The sequence below is a fragment of the Lepidochelys kempii genome, chromosome 13, assembly GCF_965140285.1.
Source record: "Lepidochelys kempii isolate rLepKem1 chromosome 13, rLepKem1.hap1, whole genome shotgun sequence".
In the NCBI taxonomy this organism is placed as follows: domain Eukaryota; kingdom Metazoa; phylum Chordata; order Testudines; family Cheloniidae; genus Lepidochelys; species Lepidochelys kempii.
In genome coordinates, this window is record NC_136392.1 from 34,069,220 (window position 1) to 34,094,107 (window position 24,888).

At 53.4% G+C, this 24,888-nt stretch overlaps 1 protein-coding gene and 1 long non-coding RNA gene across 2 annotated transcripts; one reads left to right on the top strand and one right to left on the bottom strand.

Moving 5' to 3' along the window:
- Positions 1–6,363: 6,363 nt before the first annotated feature.
- LOC140897025 (uncharacterized) lies at positions 6,364–18,618 on the top strand. The gene is made up of 4 exons (XR_012154663.2): positions 6,364–6,439; positions 7,111–7,194; positions 17,373–17,464; positions 18,411–18,618. It is a non-coding gene; the product is annotated as an uncharacterized LOC140897025 (long non-coding RNA).
- A 4,411-nt stretch (positions 18,619–23,029) lies between these two features.
- LOC140897029 (ribonuclease) lies at positions 23,030–23,464 on the bottom strand. Its single transcript, XM_073309284.1, has one exon. It carries the CDS (start codon positions 23,462–23,464, stop codon positions 23,030–23,032), a length of 435 nt encoding a protein of 144 aa, XP_073165385.1.
- Between the last annotated feature and the right edge of the window lie 1,424 nt (positions 23,465–24,888).

Genomic DNA, 24,888 nt, shown 5'->3' on the forward strand with positions numbered 1-24,888 from the left:
TATACAGAAACCTCAGTCTGCAATGGCACACAAACCATTAAAAATCATTTTAACCTTCTATTAAAGCTGCATCTTATGTATGTTAGTTGGAGGAGTTGGGGGAGGGGGTTGGTTTGAAGACACCAGATCCACTCACCACAGGTCCAGGACACCCAAGGGCCCCTGCTTGACACCAGCTCCCCACAGAGAGGGCCTATGTGACCCTGAGGTTTCCTGCCCCCCAGTGAGGTCTATAAACACCCTGGAGCTGCGTCAGGAGCAACCTCCCTGTCCCTAGGCAGACGCTGCTGCTGCTCCCCATGGCAGTTCTCCGGCCTCTCGGGGCTCCTGCCGGTGAGTCGGGGGGCGGGGGGCATCAGTCCACCGGGGAGCAGTTTGAACGCACCGAGCCAGGCCGAGCAGCTCAGTCACACGTGAGGGGCCCTTCCTAAGGACAGGAGGCTCAGATAGGGCACCAGCAGCTCCCCAGACCCAGCTGGGTGCCCTGAAGTGGGGAGGTCTGAGAGCAGCTGGTCCCAGCAGAAATCCCCTGAGACAGAGGCGCAGTAACAGCAAGGGATGGTTCCCCCTTAGCCACAGGCCAGCGGGTCCCACCACAGCCGTCGCTGAGGATACTGAGGCCGCAGCCGGCATCACCAAAAGGGTAGCTAACCTTGCTGTCTGCTAGACCCCTAACCTCCCGCAAGCCTAACTCTCTCAGGCGGGGGGTGTCTGCCAGGGGAGACCAGCGGGGGACGGGAAGCTCAGTCCCACACCAAGCCCTACATGACCCTTTCAGGGGCACAGAATGGAATGGATTGGGGGTGGGGGGGCTGATCCCAGAGGACTTTGTGCCACCAGCCACCCACTCTGACTCTGGGTAAGTCCCTGCCCGTGGAGCCCTGCAGAGGGGGAGGTGTGCGACCTGGGCAGGGTAAGGGAGCTTCCAGCCCACAAACGTCTTGGCCATAATTGCCAAACTAGTCAAACTGACACTTAGTGGCAGGCTGGGGTTGAGGCCAAGGCTCTCCATTGGGGATTAGGGGACCTGGGTTTTGTTCTGTCTCTTAGGATTGGATTTTCAACGCCCCTAGAAGAGTCTCGAGGTCAAACCCTGGTGTATTCCCATGGGACTCGAGCATCTCCGTGGGAGTTGAATAGCTCAGTGTGAATCTCTGTGCCTCGGTTTCCCCATCTGTAACAAGGGGATAAGAAACCTTTCTCCTTCTGCTTTGCCCATGTCGAGTGTAAGTGTTCCCCTCTGGATACGTGCAGCGCCCGGCACAACCTGGGCTGTGATCACAGTGGGGGTGATTAGTGGAGCAGGGCTTTAGGGGTAGAATGGGCTGGGAGGGGGAAGGGTTCAGGCCCAGGAGGTTCCATGGAGGAGACAGATCCCCACCCCGCGCTGTCTCCATCCATCAGCCCCTATCCCCACGGCAGGTGGATCCAGAGACAGACACGGTCTTTGTCACGCCGGCCAGTTCCTTCGCTGAGTTCATGGAGAAGCACGTTGACAACCCCAAGACCACCAATACCTACAGCCAGACCTATTGCAACTACATGATGAAAGAGCGCAATATGATCTGCAAACAAAAAATCACCTTCATCCCGCCCACCCACCTGACGTCAAAGACATCTGCGACCACAGAGGGACACGCTACCGAGACAACTACTGCGACAGCAAGCAGCGCTTTAGCCTCACTGAATGCCATCAGCAGCCTCCAAACGGCCACTGGCACTGTGGCTACACGGAAACAGACCGGATCTCCGAGATCCGCCTGGCCTGCGTCCAGCTGCCCCTGCACCACAACAAAACCCTGAACGCAGCACCTACGCCTCGGCGCAGGATCCAAACCCAGCTGGCCCGCACCGCGGCTGGGCTGCCCCCCACCCACCGGGACGGAAGGGGGGAGCAGCTCTGAAGCCTCAGCTGGGGCCAAAGAGCTCAGCACAAGGGGTGACACACGGCGTAATAAACCCACACAGCCCCCACCAGTGCAAGTGACCTACCCCAACAGGGAACCCCTGCTGCCCGTAGTGCCCATTATACAATATAGTCACCCCTCCCCCCGCCCTCCGCTTCCCCTAGTGCCCGTTATACAGTATAGCCGCCCCTTCCCCGCCCCCACCCTCTGCTGCCCCCAGTGCTCGTTATACAGTATAGCCGCCCGTTTCCCACCCCCACCCTCTGCTGCCCCCTAGTGCCCATTTTGCAGTATAGCCGCCCCTTCCCCACCCCCACCCTCTGCTGCCCCTAGTGCCCATTATACAGTATAGCCGCCCCTTCCCCATCCCCACCCTCTGCTGCCCCTAGTGCCCGTTATACAGTATAGCCGCTCCTTCCCCACCCCCACACTCTGCTGCCCCCTAGTGCCCATGATACAGTATAGCCGCCCCTTTCCCGCCCCCACCCTCTGCTGCCCCCTAGTGCCCATGATACAGCATAGCCGCCCCTTCCCCATCCCCACCCTCTGCTACCCCCACCCTCTGCTGCCCCCTAGTGCCCATGATACAGTATAGCCGCCCCTTCCCACCCCCACCCTCTGCTGCCCCCTAGTATCCATTATACAGCATAGCCACCCCTTCCCCACCCCCACCCTCTGTTGCCCCCTAGTGTCCATTATACAGTATAGCCGCCCCTTCCCACCCCCGCCCTCTGCTGAAGCTAGACAAATTCAGACTGGAAATAAGATGTAAACTTTTAACAGAGAGAGTAATTATCCATTTGAGCAAGTTATCAAGTGTCGGGGTGGATTGTCCGTCACAGGCAATTTTAAAATTGAGATTGGATGCTTTTCTGAAAGATCTGCTCTGGGTAGGGTGACTAGATTTCCTTAAGTAAAAACAGGACAGCTCAGGGCTCACCAGAGGCCCTCCCCGCCCCCACTCAGGGCCCACCAGAGTCACTGCCCAGGGCTGAGTGCCCAAGCCCCATGCCTTGGAATCTATCAGTCCGTAGATGCTGCAGGTAGGAGGACAGATGTTGGCCGTTGTCCTTTGGGGAAGGTATGCCAGCATTTCTGGAGCAGGCCCCACTGCATTATGGGCAATTCTCATGCCATAGTGCGATGCCAGGGAGGAGAAGGGGTTTCAAAGACCCTTAAGGTCCCTAGGATGTTCCCAAGATCTGGCGCCTTGTTCTAACTAAACTCAACTCTCCTTTGACAGGAGGAATCAGTGACAGGAAATCCAAGTATTTTCTTAGTGGAACTTGCTAATTTACATGGGACACCCCAGACCTGAAGCAGAGGGGACACGACAGCAGGCAGGACCACCCCCCACCTCTGGCTGGAAAGCCCAGCTCCGCCGTAAGAACTGACTCTGGTTAAAGAGATACAGGCAGACAGCAAACTCCCAGGTAGGGTGGGTCAAAACTTCTCCATCCCATCTTTCTTCAGGGCATTGAAAAAAAGTTTCAACTCATCAAAATTGAGGGGACGTGTCTGTATTTCCTCCAATAAATTCACTTTTCATCAGAAAATAGAAAGTTTCCGGCCGGACCCACTGAGCTATTTGGGGGGGGGATGGAAGGGGTATTTGGGGGGGATGGAAGGGGTTCAGTCTCTCCTGTTGACGCTGCTCCATTATGTAAAAATAATTACACAGTCACTGGGCCTAAACGAGCGAGAATTACTCTGCTGCCCAGTAGTTAGTGCACCCACCTGGGAGGGGGAAACTCAGGGTCCAGCCCCCTGCTCCACTAACCAGTTTCCTGTTTGAAGCCATTCCACTGTGGATAAGGTGAGATTCAGTGAGACCCCCACAGGCTGTCCCCTAGCTCCATGATGGGGGTGGGAGAGCCCTGCTCTGAATAACCGGGGACTGGCAGTCTCCCAAACACACCCCAGGGGAGAAACGTGCAGTCAGGTCCCTTAAAGCCTGGCCAGAAGGCGTCAGACACCACGGGGATGTGCACAGCGTAAGAAGAGAATAGGGTATAGTGTGATGCCAAAAGACAGAGAGAGGATGGGCATGGAGCGGATGGAAAAGTGGGTGAAAGGCGGGGGCGAGACACCAATTCGCAGAGGCAATTGGCCATGCCCAGAGCATCCTGTAACTCAGTGGCTTTCAACCTTTCCCGAATACTGTACCCCTTTCAGGAGTCTGATTTGTCTTGCGTACTCCCAGGTTTCACCTCACTTCAAAACTGCTTGCTTACAAAATCAGACATAAAAATACAAAAGTGTCACAGCCCTCTATTATGGAAAAATTGCTGCCTTTCTCCTTTTACCATTCTATGTAAAGAACGACTATCTATCTGATGAAGTGGGTTTTAGCCCACGAAAGTTTATGCCCAAATAAATGTGCCACAAGGACTCCTCGTCATTTTACCATATAATTATAAAACAAATCAATTGGAATATGAATATGGTACTTGCATTTCAGTGTCTACTCTATACAGAAGTATAAACAAGTCATTGTCCATTTGAAATTTTAGTTTGTACTGACTCTGCTAGTGCTTTTTATGTAGCCTGTGATAAAACTGGGCAAATATCTAAATGAGTTGATATACCCCCTGCAAGACCTATGCGCAGGGGTCAAAGTAACATAAAAATCTTACTGGTACAGGGGCCTGGCGCTGGGCCCCAGAAGGGGCAGAGCCTCAGGTGGAAGGGGCGGGGCCTTGGGATCAAGGGGCGGGGCTGGGGGTCAGCTTCCCCCATCCAGCCCTTCCATGCTGCCTGGCCCACGTGGCCCGGGGTTTGGCGGTGATTTAAAAGTCCCAGGGCTCTGCCCGCTGCTGCAGTGGTGCCAGCTGGGAGCCCTGGGCCCTTTCAAATTGCCAGGCCCCGGGGAAGCTGCCCCTTTTGCCCCCACTCTCAGCAGCTGAGGGTGGGGGAAGGGGCAGCGACGTTAAACCGCTGCCGCGGCAGCACTTTAACATCGGCTGTGTGCAGGCCCGTACTGGCAGCCATTTCTTACTGGTATGCCGTACCAGCCCTTACCAGCCCACTTTCACCTCTGCCTCTGCGTACCCCCAGAGGTATGTGTACCCTTGTGAGAACCACTGTTGTAGCTGAGCGTACGCCTGCCTGGATCAGCGCAGAGCCCCGGGGCGAGAATGGGACTGTGACAGGTTTCACTCACTGCAAGAGCGCCTCCTCCTGGCCAGGCTCAGAACTGCAGCTTTCTCTCATATGGTGCCCCCTCCCATCACTGCGGTGGTCTCTCTTCCCAGGTCAGCCCACCGGCTACGTCCCCCCTTCCACATGGTACCTCCAACCGTTCAGTGCTACATCCTGCCCACCCTCCATCCACACTGGGATCCAGCCCAGGGACCCTATAACCAGCAGCCAAGGTCTGCCCAGGCCTGCTCCTTGCTGCTGTTACCCTGGGCTTCTTCCTATCCTGCTTTCTCAGGCTTTCGTCCCATGCAACACCTCTGCGCTTGACCCTTCTCCCACAGCTCAAGCTCCTGCTCCCAGAGGGTCTGAGAACTTCCTCTCTTTATAATCCTGTCCCAGCTCCTCCCCCAGCAGGGCTTCACCAGCAATTAATGTTTATCAGTCCCTGGGTCCCGCATCAGCAGCAGCTCTGCAGGTTAATTGTCCTCTTCTGGGCCCATCTTCACCCCTAAGTTCAGGGCTAGTGTGGGGCAAACACGCCCTCATGGGGAAGGGGGGCAGATGGGGGACGGGTAGCAGGGTGGGGAGAGGGCCTGGAATGGGGGGCTGTGCTCCCCTCCCACATGGCACCCCTACGAGTCTCTGCCCGGCATTCTCGGTTCCCGCAAGGCCGACCGGCAGGAATGGAGCTGCCACAGATCCAAGGGCGTTGGGGGAGTCGCCATCCAGCCTGCACCCCTGAGCCACACGCCAATGACCTCCTGCTGCTGAAGGTAAGGGGTGTAGGGGGGACGCTGCATTGACAGCAGATGGGAATCGGAACCGGCCCCGATTCCATTGCAGTCAGGTGTGACTCTGGATTGGCCTTGAGGGAGCTGAGACCAGAATCCAGCCTGGATACCACTTTGCTCAGGTGTGACTCTGGATTGATCCTGTCCCTTAGCCTCCACCATTTCCTCCAGACCCATCCATGCTCCCCACCTGCCCCCTGTCCCCCCCACCTCACTCCTCCCTGCCCCCATTAACCCCATCTCTCCCCTGCCCCTTTCACTCTCCCTGTTCCAGCCCCAAACCCTGCCCACCAAACCCCCGGGCCCCACCCCCTGTCCCCCATCTCCCCACCCCAGCTCCCTCCCATCCCTGCCCCCCGAGCCCGCCCTCTGCACGGGCCCTGGGGCTCTGAGACTGGCCACTGGCCGCGAAGGGGTTAACCAGGGGCTTTGTCAATGTCCCGGGAATGGGGCGCGGGCCCTTTAAATCCCAGCCCCTCTCCTTTCCCCGCTTCCTTCCCGGCCTTGAAAACTGCGCATGCGTGTCTGGGCCTGGAGGGGTGCGGGCCGGAGAGTCCCACGTGTGTACGCGCCCAGCCCTGGCCACGCGCGCGCTAGCGGGTGAGCGGAGCGCGCTGCAGGGGCCGAGTGCGGGGTGGCTGGGTGGCAGGGGACAGCAATTAAGCGAGGCGTTAACTGCAGGGCTAATGGGGCTGCGCGTGTTCCCCAGCGCCTGGGCTTGGATGTGCGTCCGGTTTGGGAGCTGAGCTCCGCCAGCCGCGGGGAGATGGGGCTGTGCCTTTCCCCTCCCATCTCCCGCGCACGCACACACTGCGATGCAGAATCCAGGGCAGGAAAATACCTTGTTCTCCTCCGGCTGTGAAGACGGGGACGGGTGTTACCTTGGCCATCACCCCAGGGATCTCCACAGGTAAAAGGAGCTCGCTCCAGTTTGAGCCGAAGAGTCAGGCTCGCTCGCTGGGGCGGGGGCTGACTCTCGCCCCCTGTGCATTGGTGTAATGCACACTTCCCCAGTGGCCCCCACAAGCCTTCTGTGGCCACGGAGAGCCATTGATCTCTGGCCTCTTTATATGGCCAGTCATACCTTTGCAGTCTGCTCCCAAGTCCCCCATCAATCTTCCCTCCTCAAGAGGAAACCTGCTCAGTTTCTGTAACCTTTCCTTGCAGGTCAGGTTTTCTAAACCTTCCTCTCCTCTGGGCTCTCTCCTCTCCCGTCTTTCTGTCTGTCCCAATCTCCTTCCCCGCCCCCATCTCTGCCTTTCTCTCTCCAGAGCTCTCCACCACAGGACTGGCAAATGGATTCTGAAAAGGGCCGGGGGTATCGCACCGTCTCAGTTGGAAGGGCTGTCTCTGGGGTGAGACCAAATAGCCATTTTCCTTGTTCATCCCATACTACCTCACCTTGGCCTTCTCACCTCTGCTGCTCAACGCCCCTCCCTGAAGACTCAAACCACCCCATGGGGACTAGGTCCCCAGGCAGAGGTTCCTGAAGCTGTCTAGGGGATTTGGATGCCATTGGGTTATTTGCTCTTTACACAGTGACAACATGGAGAAGGCACATGGAGCCAGCTGGGTCCCAAACAACCGTCTTAACTAACTGCACACCAACATGCCAGGTTGGGGCACACACACACGTGCACACGCACAGACACACACATGCACACGGCTGCTCTGGCTGGGTTCTGACAGCTTCTCCAACACAGAACGCGGTGAGCGCCACTAAAGGGCTCACCGGCCATTTAAAGGGTCACCACCCGATTCCTGTACACTCCACACACCCTTTCCCAAGGGGAATTGGGCACCCAAATCGCTTTGGAAATCTCAGTCCGAGGCTCCAGCTGACCTGAGTCCTCGCACGTCCGCTGCTAGCGTCAGGGATGGATCCGGCTCTCTGCCCCGGGGACGGAGCATTTATAAGCGCTCAGCTAGGCAGCTCCGCGTGGGGCAGAAAGTGAAAGGGAAACTCCGGCCAGCTCTAGCTCCAACTGGTCCCTTCTGGCCTTGCACTCTGGCTCTGAGAGCTCTGCCCCGGTGAGGGCCCATTAGGAACCTGGGCTGGGATCCCCAAAAGGGTGTACTAGGGCACTCTGGATCCACCTCCCAGAGACCTGGGCACCTAATGCCCATAAGAACCTTTGGAAACAATCTACTACAGAGATTGTGTCCCTAGTCTATGCTTGCCAGAAGCTGGGAGTGGGCGATGAGATGAATCACTTGATTACCTGTTCTGTTCATTCCCTCTGGGGCACCTAGCATTGGACACTGTCGGAAGACAGGACAGGGGAGATGGACCTTTTGTCTGACCCAGTATGGCTGTGTGTTGAGTGAAGAAATACTTCCTTTTGTTTATTTTTAAACCTGTTGCCTATTAGTTTCATTTGGTGACCCCTAGTTCTTGTGTCATGAGAAGGAGTAAATAACACTTCCCTATTCACTTTTCCCTCACCATTCGTGACTGTAGAGACCTCTATCATATCGCCCCATAGTCTCCTCTTTTCTAAGCTGAACAGTCCCAGATTTTTAAATCATTGTTCTCCTGGAGTTAGCCAGGCCCCCTTGTCAGGGGTTCCTAAAATGATGGCAGGCTAGAGTCTCATTAGAAAACTCTCAGCCTAGCCTAGCTGGCACGTAGCCTCCCAGACCACACTCTTTTCATACATGTAAATACACTGTCCAGTTACTTCCAAAGTGCAGGATAAAATAGGATCTTTGGTCCTTCTACTTCCAAGTTCAGTGTCCGTACTCCGAGTCAGAATAACCCCCATGGCTTGTCTTCCTGGAGCTGCAGTGGCATCACCCCAACATGAGAACTCCCGTCACCATGGAGAAGTATATGGCCATCACCGTCTGGAAGCTCGCCAGCCCTGCTTGCTAGCGAGTCAGTAGTGAACTAGCTTGGTGTTGGTAGATCAGTGATCAGGGATGTTGTCTTGGAGGTTTGCATAGATTCGAAGGCCTGAAGGGACAATTGTGATTATCCAGTCTGACCTTCTGTATAACACAGGACAGAGAACTTCCCCAAAATAAATCATAGAGAAGATCTGTTAGAAAAACATCCAATCTTGATTTAATATTTGTCAGGGATGGAGAATCCACCACGACCTAGGTAAGTTGTTCCAATGATTAATTACTCTCACTGTTTAAAATGTATGCCTGATTTCCAGTCTGAGTTTGTCTCAGTTCAACTTCCAGCCATTGGATCGGGTTAGACGTTCCTCTGCTAGATTGAAGAGCCCATTATTAAATATTTGCTCCCCATGTAAGATACTTACAGACTGTGATCAAGACACCCCCCTTAAAAGATTGAGCTCCTTGAATCTCTCACTATCAGGCAATTTTCTAATTCTCTAATCATTCTTATGGCTCTTCTCTGACCCCTCTCCAATTTATCAGCAACCCTCTTGAATGGTGAGCACCAGAACTGGACACAGGATTCCAGCAGCCGTCGCACCAGTGCCAAATACGGAGGCCAAATAACCTCTCTACTCCTACTTGAGATTCCCCTGTTTATGTATCCCAAGGTTACATTAGCTCTTTGTGCAACGCTGTGGCCAAGGGATCTCATGTTCAGCTGATTCTCCACCACAACCCCCAAATGTTTTTCAGAGTCGCTGCTTCCCAGGAGAGAGTTCCCCATCCTGTAAGTACAGCCAACGATCTTTGGTCCCAGATGTATACATTTACATTTAGCCATATTAAAGCACATATTGTTCACCTGCTCCCAGTTTACCCGATGATTGAGGTCACTCTGTATCAGTGACCGTCCTCGTCTTATTTACCCGTCCTCCTATTTTTGGGTCATCTGCCAACTTCACCAGGTCAAGAAGGTGCTGTTCCCCCATGTCCTAAAGCTTGCCAACATTCAGGAAGTTATTGATGTATTTGCCCATTTGGGGTTTGCAATTTATTTTGGGGCTACTGATGGGACACACATGCCCCCCACAGGCCTCAGACTTTATCAACAGGAAGGGGAATTTCCCCCTGGGGCTGGCAGACCTGGATGGTCTCCATGGAAGGTTCACCAGTATTAACGTGGGGTTGTCAGGAAAGAAACTTGGCCTGGTTTCTGAACCAGAAAGCACCCCTGTATTCACACCCAACATGCTAGTGCAGGAGGGCTTTGGATCCGGTCCACGGCATTGCCAGCTCTGTGGGGCTAAGGCAGGCTCCCTGCCTGCCCCGGCCCTGTGCTGTGACCCGCATCATGTCCCTGCGGCCCCTGGGGTTCCCCCTTCCCGGCCAATGGGAGCTGCGGGAGAGGTACCTGCAGGCGAGGGCAGCACATGGAGTCCTCTGCCCCCCTCCCCCAGGGGCCACAGGGACGTGGTGCCAGCCACTTCCCCGAGCGGCGCAGGGCCAGGGTAGGCAGGAAACCTGCCTTAGCCCCGCTGCACACTGCTGCCACCCCAGAGCCACTCGAGGTAAATGACACCGGGCCAGAGCCCGCACTCAACACCTCTCCTGCACCCCAACCCCCTGCCCTGATCCCCCCCACACTCCTCACCCCAACCCCCTACCTTAGCCCTACATTCATGCTCTGCATGCAATTTCCCCATCCAGATGTGGCCCTCGGGCCAAAAAGTTTGCCCACCCTTGCGCTAGAGTAACAATCTGTGTATAGAACGTGCCCTGGGAGGTATCATAGGAAAGCTAAGAACTCACTGGTCAATAATATCATGATGGACTGGATGTAGCAACATTACATGTAAAGTTATGAATTCTTCCTGTACAATGTTTAAAGAATCCTTATTGAGGTTACAGGGACAAACCATCCCAATGTGTAGAAAGAATAGTAAATATGGCAGGCGACCAGCTTGGCTTAACAGTGAAATCCTTGCTGCTCTTAAATACAAAAAAGAAGCTTACAAGAAGTGGAAGACTGGACAAATGACCAGGGATGAGTATAAAAATATTGCTCGGGCTTGCAGGAGTGAAATCGGGGAGGCCAAGTCACACCTGGAGTTGCAGCTAGCAAGAGATGTTAAGAGTAACAAGAAGAGTTTCTTCAGGTATGTTAATAACAAGAAGAAAGTCAAGGAAAGTGTGGGCCCCTTACTGAATGAGGGAGGCAACCTAGTGACAGAGGATGTGGAAAAAGCTAATGTACTCAATGGTTTTTTTTGCCTCTGTCTTCACGAACAAGGTCAGGTCCCAGACTACTGCACTGGGCAGCACAGCATGGGGAGTAGGTGACCAGCCCTCTGTGGAGAAAGAAGTGGTTCCGGACTATTTAGAAAAGCTGGACGTGCACAAGTCCATGAGACCGGATGTGTTGCATCCGAGAGTGCTAAAGGAGTTGGTGGATGTGACTGCAGAGCCATTGGCTATTATCTTTGAAAACTTATGGCGATTGGGGGAGGTCCCACATGACTGGAAAAGGCTAATGTAGTGCCCATCTTGAAAAAAGGGACAAAGGAGTATCCTGGGAACTACCGGCCAGTCAGCCTCACCTCAGTCCCTGGAAAAATCATGGAGCAGGTCCTCAAGGAATCAATTCTGAAGCACTTAGAGGAGAGGAAAGTGATCAGGAACAGTCAGCATGCATTCACCAAGGGCAAGTCATGCCTGACTAATCTAATTGCCTTCTATGACGAGATAACTGGCTCTGTGGATAAAGGGAAAGCAGTGGACGTGTTGTTCCTTGACTTTAGCAAAGCTTTTGACACTGTCTCCCACAGTATTCTTGCCAGCAAGTTAACAAAGTATGGGCTGGATGAATGGACTATAAGGTGGATAGAAAGCTGGCTAGATTGTCAGGCTCAACGGGTAGTGATCAATGGCTCCATGTCTAGTTGGCAGCCGGTATCAAGTGGAGTGCCCCAAGGGTCGGTCCTGCTGCCGGTTTTGTTCAATATCTTCCTTAATGATCTGGAGGATGGTGTGGATTGCACCCTCAGCAAGTTTGCAGATGACACTAAACTGGGAGGAGTGGTAGATACGCTGGAGGGTAGGGATAGGATACAGAGGGACCTAGACAAATTGGAGGATTGGGCCAAAAGAAATCTGATGAGGTTCAACAAGGACAAGTGCAGAGTCCTGCACTTAGGACGGAAGAATACCGTGCACCGCTACAGACTAAGGACCGAATGGCTAGGCAGCAGTTCTGCAGAAAAGGACCTAGGGGTTACAGTGGACAAGAATTTGGATATGAGTCAACAGTGTGCCCTTGTTGCCAAGAAGGCCAGTGGCATTTTGGGATGTATAAGTAGGGGCATTGCCAGCAGATCGAGGGACGTGATCGTTCCCCTCTATTCAACATTGGTGAGGTCTCATCTGGAGTACTGTGTCCAGTTTTGGGCCCCACACTACAAGAAGGATGTGGAAAAATTGGAAAGAGTCCAGTGGAGGGCAACAAAAATGATTAGGGGACTGGAACACATGACTTATGAGGAGAGGCTGAGGGAACTGGGGATGTTTAGTCTATGGAAGAGAAGAATGAGGGGGGATTTGATAGCTGCTTTCAACTACCTGAAAGGGGGTTCCAAAGAGGATGTCTCTAGACTGTTCTCAGTGGTAGCAGATGACAGAACAAGGAGTAATGGTCTCAAGTTGCAGTGGGGGAGATTTAGGTTGCATATTAGGAAAAACTTTTTTACTATGAGGGTGGTGAAACACTGCAATTTGTTACCTAGGGAGGTGGTGGAATCTCCTTCCCTAGAAGTTTTCAAGGTCAGGCTTGACAAAGCCCTGGCTGGGATGATTTAATTGGGGATCGGTCCTGCTTTGAGCAGGGGGTTGGACTAGATGACCTCCTGAGGTCCCTTCCAAGCCTGATGTTCTATGATTCTATGAATGTTATTAGCCCATGGTCAAAACCAGACAGCCCCACCTAGGCAAGGTCTGTCCTAAACACAGGAATGTGGGTTTACCTTGATTTGCACATAAGTAGTTCATAAGGTCCTCAAAACAGCAGGGGAGGAGGTGGCAGGAAACAGAACAATTTGCATTTTAGCAAACACAAATGGAGGAAGAAAGAGCCCGGAGCCACCTTCACCAGCAGACTCCACATTGTCTTCCTCACTGTTTGGATGAACTTTGCTTGAAGGGGTAACCTTCCAAAGAATCCACTTCAAGGGTTGACTGGACTATAAAAGGAAAGGGCAGGGAACCCCACCTCTCTCTCTCTCTCTCTTTCCCCTCAGAAGACCAACGCCGGCACCTCTGGTAGATCCTGGGGGAGATCCTGACCGAGAAACGCATCAGTCACCATCTTGCTGGAAAACTTCCTTCCTTAGAAGTTTTTTCCTTCCTTAGAAGTTTTTAAGGTCAGGCTTGACAAAGCCCTGGCTGGGATGATTTAATTGGGGATGGGTCCTGCTTTTGAGCAGGGGGTTGGACTAGATGACCTCCTGAGGTCCCTTCCAACCCTGATATTCTATGATTCTATGGTGGGTGAGAGAGGCCATTTTGAACAATGCCTACAACCAAAACTTGCTAGATCACATTTTAGACGTTTAGCCTCATGTTTTCTCTTTGATTTGCTCCCAACCATTTCTAACTTTATCTCTTGTACCTGAATTCACTTAACATCCCATCTTCTTTTGTTAATAACTTGCTTTATTTTTAATCTAAAACAACTGCGCTGTGTGTAAACAGCTATTTGGTAACTCGAGTTAAAGTAAACTGTTGAATGTCAACTTCTTACAGGGGCATCGAACCTCAGCATCTGAACTGTCCAGGAGAGGGCTGGGCTGTGCACAACATGTGTTTTGGGGAACATTTGGGACTGGGAGTCTTTGGGGCCACCCTACAAGTAGTAACCAAGCCTGGGGGAAGCCAGAGTGGGGCTGCAGATAGGCTCCTGGGGTCAGCGTGGCTGAGCCAGGGCTGTCTAATGCATAGATGCTTAGGGTGTGATCTGCATGTTGGTGGCTGGTTGTGCGTGGCCCAGGTTGAGAGCTGCAACAGTAAAACTTTGTGAGACACCCAAGGTTACAGGCCAGGCGGTGACACAACCCCTCACTGGTGTGGATTGCACCCCAGAGTGTGACGGGGAAATCAGCAGCAGAGCTGTAAACCTCACTCACTAAATATTTGGAGTAGGAGAAGGGGAAGGAGGAGGGAGATGACCTAGGGTTGGGAAACCCGACAGACCTTACTTCCCCACTGGAGATGGCTGCGCAGGTAAAGCTGCCTAGATTGCGGCTCCGCAGAAACAAGGAGGCACCCGAGCACCGCCATGCAGATGGCAGAGCTCAGACTGCAAGAGAAGAAAACCTCTGGCCTGCGTGATCCCCAAAACGTCACAATCTGGTACCCAGTTAACCACATTTCTTTTCTTTGTTATCTCAGCCCCAACCTTAAAAATTAGTGATCTCTGGTATTTCAAGAAGCACTACACGTTTAACACAGAACACCTCTTCTTTCTCATGAAGGCCAAGACTATAACCGGATTCAAAAAAGAGCTAGATACATTCATGGAAGATAGGTTCACCAATGGCTGTTAGCCAGGATGGGCAGGTATGGAGTCCCTAGCCTCTGTTTGCCAGAAGCTGGGAATGGTCAACAAGGAATGGATCACTTGATGATTACTTGTTCTGTTCATTCATTCTAGGGCACCTGGCATTGGCCACTGTCAGAAGACAGGATACTGGGTTAGATGGACCCCTGCTCTGACCCAGTCGGGCAGTTCTTATGTTCTTATGATCTTTTTCAGTCACATGCTTTGGGCCTATCCTGCACGATAAGCTCCAAACTCAATTTCAAACCCAAAGCTCACCCAGGTCTACTGTGGCCCTCCTCCATACCCCCTGGGCCAATGCTGGTCGGGAAGTGGGGAGCAGTTAGTAAGTCCATGGGAATCTCTGCAGGCTGTCCCTATGTTGGAGGATGTCACCCTGAGGAGAGCCCTTCCCCCAAAAGCACAGGAGCATCTTGTTCGAAAAGACAACGGGCAAACAGGAAAGCTAGGCTGCTCTGCTATTTACCAGGAGGGTGGAGGAGTGGTCAGCAATCACAGTCTGTGTGGGCAGCGCCAGGAAGCGGCACTGCCTTGCACCGTGTGTGCCTAAAGAAGAGTCCTTTCCGTGCCTTACAGTTTCTTGTACAAGCCCTGCAGAGTGGCACAAAGTGTGCTGCCAAATAAACAGGCTTTTGCAGTAAATGGGCTGTACCAAGGGCTAATCACCTGGGCCGCTGTGGATCAAATATAGTTTGAAGAATTCATGTAAAAATGCAAAGGCAGCTGAAAGCTCAAGGGCATGGATCAAACAAGGAGCCAAAGAACTTGTTCTATTGCTTTGCCCCTCTCTGGAGCTGCCCTTACAATAAACACACCTGCCAGGGTGAGGCATTTGATTTTTTTCAACCCCTGGGGTGCTGCCATCTTGAAGGACGGAGTGGGGGGGTCCCCTCAATTGACCAGGAGTCAGACGGAACAATGAACAGGGCGGGGGCTGGGACAGGGGAGACGCATGTTTAGTTGATGGATGGGGGAGTTTATATTTCAGAGAAATAAATACTTTAGAGCTCAAATTCTCCAGCCCAGGTGCTGTTATGAGCACAATGGAAAGTGGTGATTATAGCCGAGCAGCTGGAGAGAAAGGGCCGTGATCCACTGCACAGGGCAGCACCCTGCTGGTCCCTGGAATAAAGTTGTTTCAATCCCCCTGTAAAGTTATATGGCAATTTACTGACAAAAAACTTCATCAACACTGAGTTAAGGTTGCCCGGGGGTATCTCCTGCCCTTCCATAATGGTGAGTTCAGCAAATCTGAAACCTCTGAAAAGCAGGAAATACTGAGTTAAGGCGAACTTCCACACAACCTTAACTCTGCCCTCCCTGGAGTTGACAATAGCCACTGGGAATTAGGTGCATGCACTCTCAGTGCATTCCCTGGGTTTGGCATAGTGGTATTGAAAGGTGGAGAGATTACCTAGAGCTGCTTGGCAGAGCTGTGACTGTGCCATGATTTGGAGGGGTGTGATCAAAGGAGCGAGGTGCATGTGTCCCTTTAGAAATCCACTTTTGTCCAATGCATCATTGCCTTCTGTGGAAGTGTCCGTGTTCACTTAGATTTGCCTTTACTGTCCTAGTACCTCAGGACTTCCCCCTCCTCCCACCGTGCTGGGAAATCTACCTGACACTGCCCATCCCTGACTGCCAGGAAATCTTGGGCTCTGCCCCGACCCTGACAACTTCTGCCCCACTGCCAGGAAATCTCCTTAGATTCTGCCCCACCCTGTGCCTCCCATTGTGCCTGGTACTGCACAGACCCTGACTGAGATTGGGGATGTCAAATGTGATGGTGGGGATCAGGGCCCAGGTGTCTCAAGTTTAGCACCCCAAATTCTGGGATGCCCATTGCCCTTGGTGACTGACCTTTCTGGGGCGGCACCAGCTTCTTCCCGGTGAGGGGGCTTAACTGGGCTAGTCAGAAAAATGGAGAGGCATTTCCACCCTTACTTCTCTGCTGCTCTTGTTGGAGGTGCCTTCAGAGCTGAGTGGATGGACAGCAGCGGCTGCTGGCTGGGCACCCAGCTCTAAAGGCAATGACAGCACCAGCAGCAGCTCAGAAGTGAGGGTGACAATGCCATACCATGCTACCCTTGCGTCTGCATAACATTTGACATTTGTGCCAGGAGGGGAGGATACAGGGAGGGGCTGATGCAAATTTTAGATGCCTATAGCCCTCGCAAACTCCCCACAGTGCTGCCCCTGAACCTTCGCCAGGTAGATCATCCAGGGTGTAGCAGACATGCCCAGTGGGGGCTGCCTGGGCACCTAGCTGACTGATGCAGTGACTGAGCCCAGCCCTTGTAAAGTGCTCCTTGTAAATCAGCTGCTAGCTCAATCCGGGCACCTGGTTCCTTTTGCTTCCAGAGGCCCAGATGCTTACAGCTGACTCCTGCAAACAACAGTGGGCTCTGCGCCCATCACACAGCCAGGGCTAAGCTATATACAACCGATTACTGTCTGTCTCTATCCATCCAGTGTCATCCCACCCTCCATGCATCCATCCGTCCCTGCACGCACACACCTACCGATCTCTGCAGCAGATTGTTTCCAAAGGTTCCCAAGTGAGTTAGGTGCCCAGGTCTCTGGGAGTTGGGCCCATAACCCCCTAGTACGCCCCTTTGGGGATCCCAGCCCAGGTTCCTGCTGGTCCCTCACTGGGGAAGAGGTCACAGAGCCAGAGTGCAAGGCCAGAAGGGACCACTGTGATTGGCTAGTCTGACGTCCTGCTTAGCACGGGCCGGAGAACGCCCCCAAAATAATCCCAGTTGGACCTAGAGCTGGCTGGTTAGGGTCAGGGCCGGCCCCCAACATCCCACCTGGCCTCTGACTGTGAGTGCCTCTGTTTCCACATTGCCCAAGTCAAGACGCCTGGGCCTGATTTACAGTGGCATTGAGCATCACCTCACATGTAACCCCCGTCCCCCACCACCACCACACACACCAGTTTCCCAGAACATGCTCAACCCCTGTGACCCACAGTTATTAATGACACTTAGAATGTCTCCCTGGGATGAAGTTGCCCTGCCCAACCCATGTCCAGGCTCTCAGTTCCCTTTCGCTTTCCACCCCACCCAGAGCTGCGCAGCTAAGTGCTGAGAAATGCTCCCTCCCCGGGGCAGAAAGCCGGATCCATCTCTGATGGCAGCAGCAGACGCGCAAGGACTCAGGTGAGCTGGAGCCTTGGGCTGAGATTTCCAAAGGAATTGGGGTTCCCAGTTCCCCTGGGGAAAGGGGCGTGTGCAGTGTCCAGGAATCGGGTGGTAGCCCTTTAAATGGCCAGCAAGCCCTCTAGGGGCGCTCACCGCATCCTGTATTGGAGAAGCTGCAGAACCCAGCCAGAGCAGCCGTTTGTGTATGTGTGTGTGTGCACATGCGTGTGTGTGCCCCAACCGGGCGTATTTGTGTGCAGTTAGTTAAGACGGCTGTTTGGGACCCAGCTGGCCCCGTGTGTGTTCTCCATGTTGTTGCTGTGTAAAAAGCAAATGACCCAATGGTGTCCAAATCCCCTAGGCAACTTCAGGAACCTCGCCCGGGGGGCTAGTCTTTGTGGGGTGGTTTGAATCTTCAGGGAGTGGGTTTGAGCAGCTGGGAAAGCGGAGAAGATGAGTCCAGGGTGAGGTTAATAAGGGGAACAGCTAGGGTTAGAGGGAGCTATTATCTGTCCCTCGCTGGCTATTTGGTCCTATCCCTGAGCCTTGCATTGGGGCAGTTAGGTACCCCTGCCCTTAGAGTCCATTTGCCAGCAATGTGCTGGAGAGGTCCTGAGAGAGGGAGGGAGATGGGAAGAGACTAGGAGAGGCAGATGGATAGAAGGGGAGGGTGGAGAGAAGGGAGAAGGGGAAAAACAGGAGATGAAAGATAATTAAGAGTGGAGAGTGGAAGGGAGCTCAGGGAAGGGAAGGAAAGGAGGGGGAAGTGGAGGGGAGACAGAGAACTAAAGAGAGAGGAGGGGGACCCAGAGGCTATAACCCATGGGCCAGGTTCTTGAAGGGCTGGGGTGCAAGTGTCTGGGGTCCCTCCTGGAGAATCACCAAACTGGTCCAAGCCCCCTCCAGAATTCTGGGGAGGTGGGCAGGGAAAGACACAACCCTGTTTTTCTCTTCCCTCTTACAGGTTGGTTTCCCAACTTGTCCGTTGGGCCCCAGGGACCAGCTGAGCTGCTGGGAACATGAACACACATTGCATCCACCCCCAGACTGTGCCGAAAGGAACGTCAGGGCCTGATTTCATCTCCTCCTTAGCACCTTTGAAAGGCCCAGTCTGTAGTTGATCTGCATGGTGGTGTAGGATCATAAAGAAAGCTAGCTTCTGGAGCTGGCTAGGAAACATTTTGTTGTTGTTGTTTTTTCCTCCTATGGAAAATGTTGACCTTTCACCATAAAACATGAAACAGATCAAAATTTTGGCCAAAATAATCCCAAAAAAAACCAGAAATAATTTTCAGCTGAAACCAGAAAAAAACCTTTGGTTGAAAACAACAAAACCCAAAACAAAACAGTTGGCCCAAAAATGATAGCTATTGTCCATAAACAGTGAGAAACCAAAACGTATTCCGGTAGGGGCTACAATTTTTCAGTTTTGGGGACTGTCAGTGTCTCAACAAGAAGCTGGAAATGTTCTTGGGAAGCAGAAACTTGTGTGCTAATCATTTCAACAGCAGTGTAACCTGTCTGATGGTCCCGATGCAGGTGCTTCTTCTGGCCCTCGGGGGGGGGACCTAGCCACTGGGGCTGTGAAGGCAGCGCTTGGACTGTACCCAGAGCCACTGCCCGGAGTCGGAGATGTTGCAGAAGAATGCCAGGAGAGGCTGGCCAGAATCAAACCAGATGGTGAGAGGTCCCCCGCAGCAGGCCCGGATCATCGAGTGCAGCCAGTCTGTGCATCTAAACAGCCAGGCCAGCCTATGAGATATTCAGAGGTTATTAAATAAGACAAACCTCAACGTTAAAAATAGTGATTTCCTGAATCAGGTGTTTGTGGGGGGAGGGGTGGACAGTGATGCTCAACATCATCCTGGTTATAACAGACAAGCAAGGGCCAAATCACCAGCTGGTGTCAAGAGCCGTCCACACCAACTCAGGGCTGGATCCACTGACATTCATGGAACCACTGTACATCTCCACCGACTGGGGACCTGACCCCTATCGTCTGTAGCGGCCATTCACCTGCTAGCTTTCTATGCAGGGCCGGATTTACATATCACTGGGCCCTAGGTGGCACTGCTCAGCTTTGGTCCGGCCGCCCCTCCATCATAACAGGGGCAACTGGGCCAAAGTTTAGTGAATGGCATCGCCCAGGGTTACCAGGTCTACCCAAGCGTTCCTGTGCGTTGATCTGTCCCCGTCCCCATGTGTGGATAATCTGCCTCGGTTCTTCAGTATCTCCTATTCCCCTGCACACCCTGAAGGCTGCTCAGTGAAAGTCATTAGATTTAATCCAAGAGTGTAGGGGCCACAGCCACCATATTTAGAGGAAATACAGCCCACTGTGTTTGCTTCGCCATTTAAATACTTGTTGCTCTCTAGACATGGGATGAATTATGTGGTGAGAGAAGAAATATGGAGAGGTATGAACAGTGACTAGGACACAGGATTGGAACTCAGGACCCCAAATTCTATTCCTGGCTTTTCCACTGTCCTGCTGGGTGACTTGAATCAGTCACATTCCCGCTCTGTGCCTCAGTTTCCTGACCTGTAACTTGTTACTGACTTCCTTTGGAAAGCGCTTTGTGCTCTATTGATGTGAAGCGCTAGAGAAGAGCTGGGGATTGTTATTCTATTAACATGATTAGTTTTGAAATGTTAAAAGAAATTGCTTGAAAGGGGGAAACCTATCAACAGTCCCAGCTAATCCAGAAGCAACTACAACTGAAATGAATAACGCATTACTAATCCCACTAGGCAAACGATCAAATGCAACATGGCTTTCACCGTCGCCATCTCTCGGCTATCGGTGGAAGTAGCTGGTAAGCAGAGGAAGCAGGTATCTCAGAGTCCATCGGCAAGTGTCCAGTAGGGTGTAGATCCCCGTTTGCTGTCCAAGAAGCTGCAGAACTGGCAAAGTGCTGCTGGGCCCTCAGACAAGCCTCTTCCTCCCCAGGCCTTCGAAGAAGTGGGGAGGCTTCATAGCGGAGTGTGCATGTCTCTTTTGTTTGATTTGATCTGAGTGGTCCCTTGCTGAGTCTGCAGGCTTCCTAGGGAGACCTGGAGGGACCGGACCGAGTGATGCTGGGTGCGAGTTTCTCCTCCGTCAGCCCAAGCACACTGGTCTGAGAGAACCTCAGCAAATGACTTGTAAGCAATTTCTTCTGATGCTTTAAACCAGTGGCTTTCAAAGCAAACACTAGCAATAACAGGGGCTGCCTTGTGAGAGGCCCTCAGACACAGCACAGGATCACTACTTAGGGAGCGGCCTGGCCCGTGAGAATGGGGTTAGGGATACAGGACTGGTGACCAATGATTATAATAAATGGAATGAGAAATCATGGGGATCTGTTGCTCTGGGGTATAGCCACTTGATGTTAATTGCTGGCCATTGCTGTGCCTGGTTCATGCCTACAAACTTTGGTGCCCACAAACTAGATCTGCAAATCTCTTGATTCTCAAACTTTGTGACTCTTGATGAATGAATAAACCTTATGGATCAGATCAAAATCACTCTGTGTCTGGGCTCAAGCTGTGGTGAAAGGGCCCAGTCCAACTGACCCCCAACACCGTGCAGGCCTGGGCTCTCTCCTGCACCTCCAAACCCATCTCCTGAGCTCTCTACTGAACCAGGAGCACTCTCCAAATTCCCCCCTCCCACGACGCCTCCTTCTTCTCTCATGCAACCTCACCATCTCCCATCACCCTTTCTTGCATCCCCCCTTTCTCTGGCACCATCCAACTGGCCTCCTGCACCCCCAGGTGTGTTCCCAACTCCCCTGGGAGACAGGAGAGGTGACTAAGTGTGGGGGGAGCCTGTGGGGGGGGTTTACGTTGCTGAAGTTGATTTAGGACAAACTGATGAGAGATTTACCTGCAAATTCCCACAGTCTGATTTTTTTTTGTCCACCCAACCTGCCTTCTACAAAGTACATTTTACCCACTCCCACTATGATGGCAACAGGTCCTGTGGGACGCACGGGATCCCAGTCCCACTGCAGGGCTCTCCACTGGGCTCCCACCTCCAGCTTTCAAGGCCCCAGCTCCCCTGAGTTAGGCTATTATAGGGGGCTTAGGAGCCTGCAGGGATTGAAAGGGGCTGGCTGGTGCTTGCAGGGGGGCTGGGCTAGGGGGAAATGCAGGAGAGGGGAGCCAGCAGGCATTGAGATGGTGGGGGGATTGTGGGCACAGCAGAGGATAGAGACAAAGAACAGGGGAGACTGACAGTCCCCCAGACTGTGTGGGGAGGGGGTTGAGGGAGTCTGGATCTCAGCTGTAGGCTCCCCAGTCTGAAAAACAAGGGATTGCCCCAGTCACCCCTAGAGAAATGAAGCCAGCAGCGAGGCAGGCAGGGAAGTAGCCCCTGCTTCATCGGATTGGCAGTGAACTGGTCCCTGGCGGAGCACTCAGAGGTGGTGATTGGCTAGCTCAGCAGCTGACCCACTGGCCTGACACGCCATTGAGAGCTGGAAGCTCACTAAAATCTTGTGATTTTTAACAGTGGGGAGAAAGCCAGCTAATTCTTCTGCACACCACCTCCCCAAACACAGGGGCCAGGCTGCATGGGCAGGAAGTGATTTATTGCGAGAAACAGCAAGAGAATGTGAGCCCAGTAACAGCACCCAGGGCTAAGCCTGAGACACACTTCTCCCAACATCAACCCCACCACCGCATGGGTAAGGGATGGGGAGGGGCGGCTATACTGTATACTGGGCACTAGGGGGCAGCAGAGGGTGGGGGTGGGGAAGGGACGGCTATACTGTACACTGGGCACTAGGGGGCAGCAGAGTGTGGGGGTGGGGAAGGGGCGGCTATACTGTATAATGGGCACTAGGGGGCAGCAGAGGGTGGGGGCGGGGAAGGGGCGGCTATACTGTATAATGCGCACCGGGTGGCAGCAGAGGGTGGGGGTGGGGAAGGGGCGGCTATACTGTATCATGGGCACTAGGGGGCAGCAGAGGGTGGGGGCGGGGAAGGGGCGGCTATAGTGTATAATGGGCATGAGGGGCAGCAGAGGGCGGAGGTGGGGAAGGGGCGGCTATACTGTATCATGGGCACTAGGGGGCAGCAGAGGGTGGGGGTGGGGAAGGGGCGGCTATACTGTATCATGGGCACTAGGGGGCAGCAGAGGGTGGGGGTGGGGAAGGGGCAGCTATACTGTATAATGGGTACTGGGGGGCAGCAGAGGGCGGGGGTGGGGAAGGGGCGGTTGTTCTATAATGGGCACAAGGGGCGGCAGAGGGTGGGGTGATTACCCTGAGTAGCTGCAGAAGGATCAATGGGGATTACAGTTGATCCTGGGGCACTAGACATCCAGGAGGTTTTTTTTTGCACTGGGGACTCAGTGGAAGTCGTGCTAGCCGAGCGCTCGCCATGGTAGGTCACTCTGCTGTCAGGGTCCTCACCGTGGACTCGGACGCCTGGCTTGAGCCCCCCCCGGTTCCTGGATCTCATGCTGGGTGCCTTGTGCGGAGGGTGGATCCAGGAGGGGGCAGGGACAGAGCCGGGGAGCCCCAGCCATGGAAGTGTTCGTGGAGAGTGAAAGCAGCAGGACGCCCTGGCTCCCGCCCCAGGCCTGGCCACCCCGCTCTAGAGGGTCCTGTCGTAGTGCACGGGCAGCCTCCTGACACAAGCCACACGGATCCGACGGGTGCTGCTGCCCCCTCGGTAGTTGCAGGGCGGGCGGGTTGACCCCCTAGCCAGTCGGCAGGTGGTGATGCGATAGCGGTTGTTGCTGTTGTGCAGGTTGCGGCCGGCGTGCCGACCCGCCCGGCCACAGATGCCTTGGAGCTGTCTGGCGGGGGCATGGACGAAGGTGTTGGTGCGTTTGCAGGGGCTGGCCATGCCCCGGCGCCGCATCATCATGTTGCAGTAGGTCCGGTCATCCCGAGCCCTGGTCTTGGGGTTGTCAACGTGCTGCCTCAGGAACTGCGGGTAGCTGGCTCCTTGGCCGAGCCGGGCCAGCCAGCCAGCCAGCAGCACCAGGGCCAGCAGCAGCACTGGGTGGGGTCCCTTCACAGCCATCGCTGCACCTGGCCCGGCGTCTACCTGCAGAGGAGAGGGAGGGGGACATAGGCAGGTGGGACTCGAAAGGACAGCCGGGGTCTCTGTCGCAGGCTACCCACTGTACCATCCTCGTCGTAATGGATCAAGTGCCCTCTCCAAACCAGTTAGGTCATTCGCCCCCGGGCTGTCCCTTAACCCCCTCCCCTGCTGCTTAGAACCCGTCTCACTTCCAGCCAATGGTGCTTCATGGCCAGTTTCTACCCATTTGCTCTCGTGCCAGCATTGTCCTTTAGCTGCAATAGCTCCTCTCCCTGCCTGGTATTCTCTGCCCCCTGCCCCCAATGTATTCTAGTTTCCTCTCAGAAGATTGGCCCTCTGCTCTGCTGAGCATCCTAGCAGCCCCTGCTCTTGCTACAGTCTGAAGTCTTCTCTCTTGAACAAGGGTGACCAGAATTGTCAGTGGGATTCCAGACGAGGTCTCACTGGTGCCATGTACAATGGCATTAATACTTCCCTACCTTTCCTGGAAATGCCTCACCGGATACGTCCTGGGATCGCGTTTGCCTTGCTCGCAGCTGCATCACACTGGTGGCTCATAGTCCTGTTGTGATCAACCTGTGCACCCGGGACTTTCTCCTCCCCTCTCATTTCCAAGTGATGAGCCCCCCGCTTACGGCAGAAATTCTTGTTAGTCCCTACATGCATGACCGTGCACTTTGTACCATTGAACTTCATCCCCTTTCCGTCACTCCATTCCTCCAGGTCATCCAGGTCTTCCATTAGGATATTCCAGTCTTCTCTTCGCTGACTTTGTGTCATCAGCCAATTTCAGTAGCACACCCCGGCTTTTTGTGCCAATGAAAATATTAACTAAGATTGGTCCCAAGGCCAATCCTTGAGGCGCTCCTCCAACCTAATCTTTCCCCTTTCAGCACAGCCCTTGTCATCTCCCCTTCAGCCTGTTCCTTACCCACCCTACAGTTTTGAACTGAGCCCCAACTTTGCTAGTTTAGTTAATAATTTCCCAGGTGACACCATGTCAAATGCTTTACTGATGTCCAGACAGATTGGATCTGCCGCATTTCCCTGGTCTAGTGAATCAGTTTTCTTCTCAAAGAAAGACATCAAGCTAGTCTGGACCGAGCTACATTTGATAAACCCATGTTGTGTTACGTCCCCTTTTCCTTTCACCTCCGTGTCTTTAATGATTGTTTCCTTCAAAATTTGTTCTAAAGCCTTCCATGCTCCTGAGGTCAGACTAATGGGCTGGGAGCTGCCTGGATCACTTTTCTCCCTTTCTTAAATACGGGTGGCACATTTACTGATCTCCAGTCATACAGCATCACCCCAGATTTGGTAGATTTATTAAAATCTTTGCTACTGGACTTGTAATCTCACGTACCAGTGTTCTGGGATGGAAATTACCCAGTCCCCCCAACCTG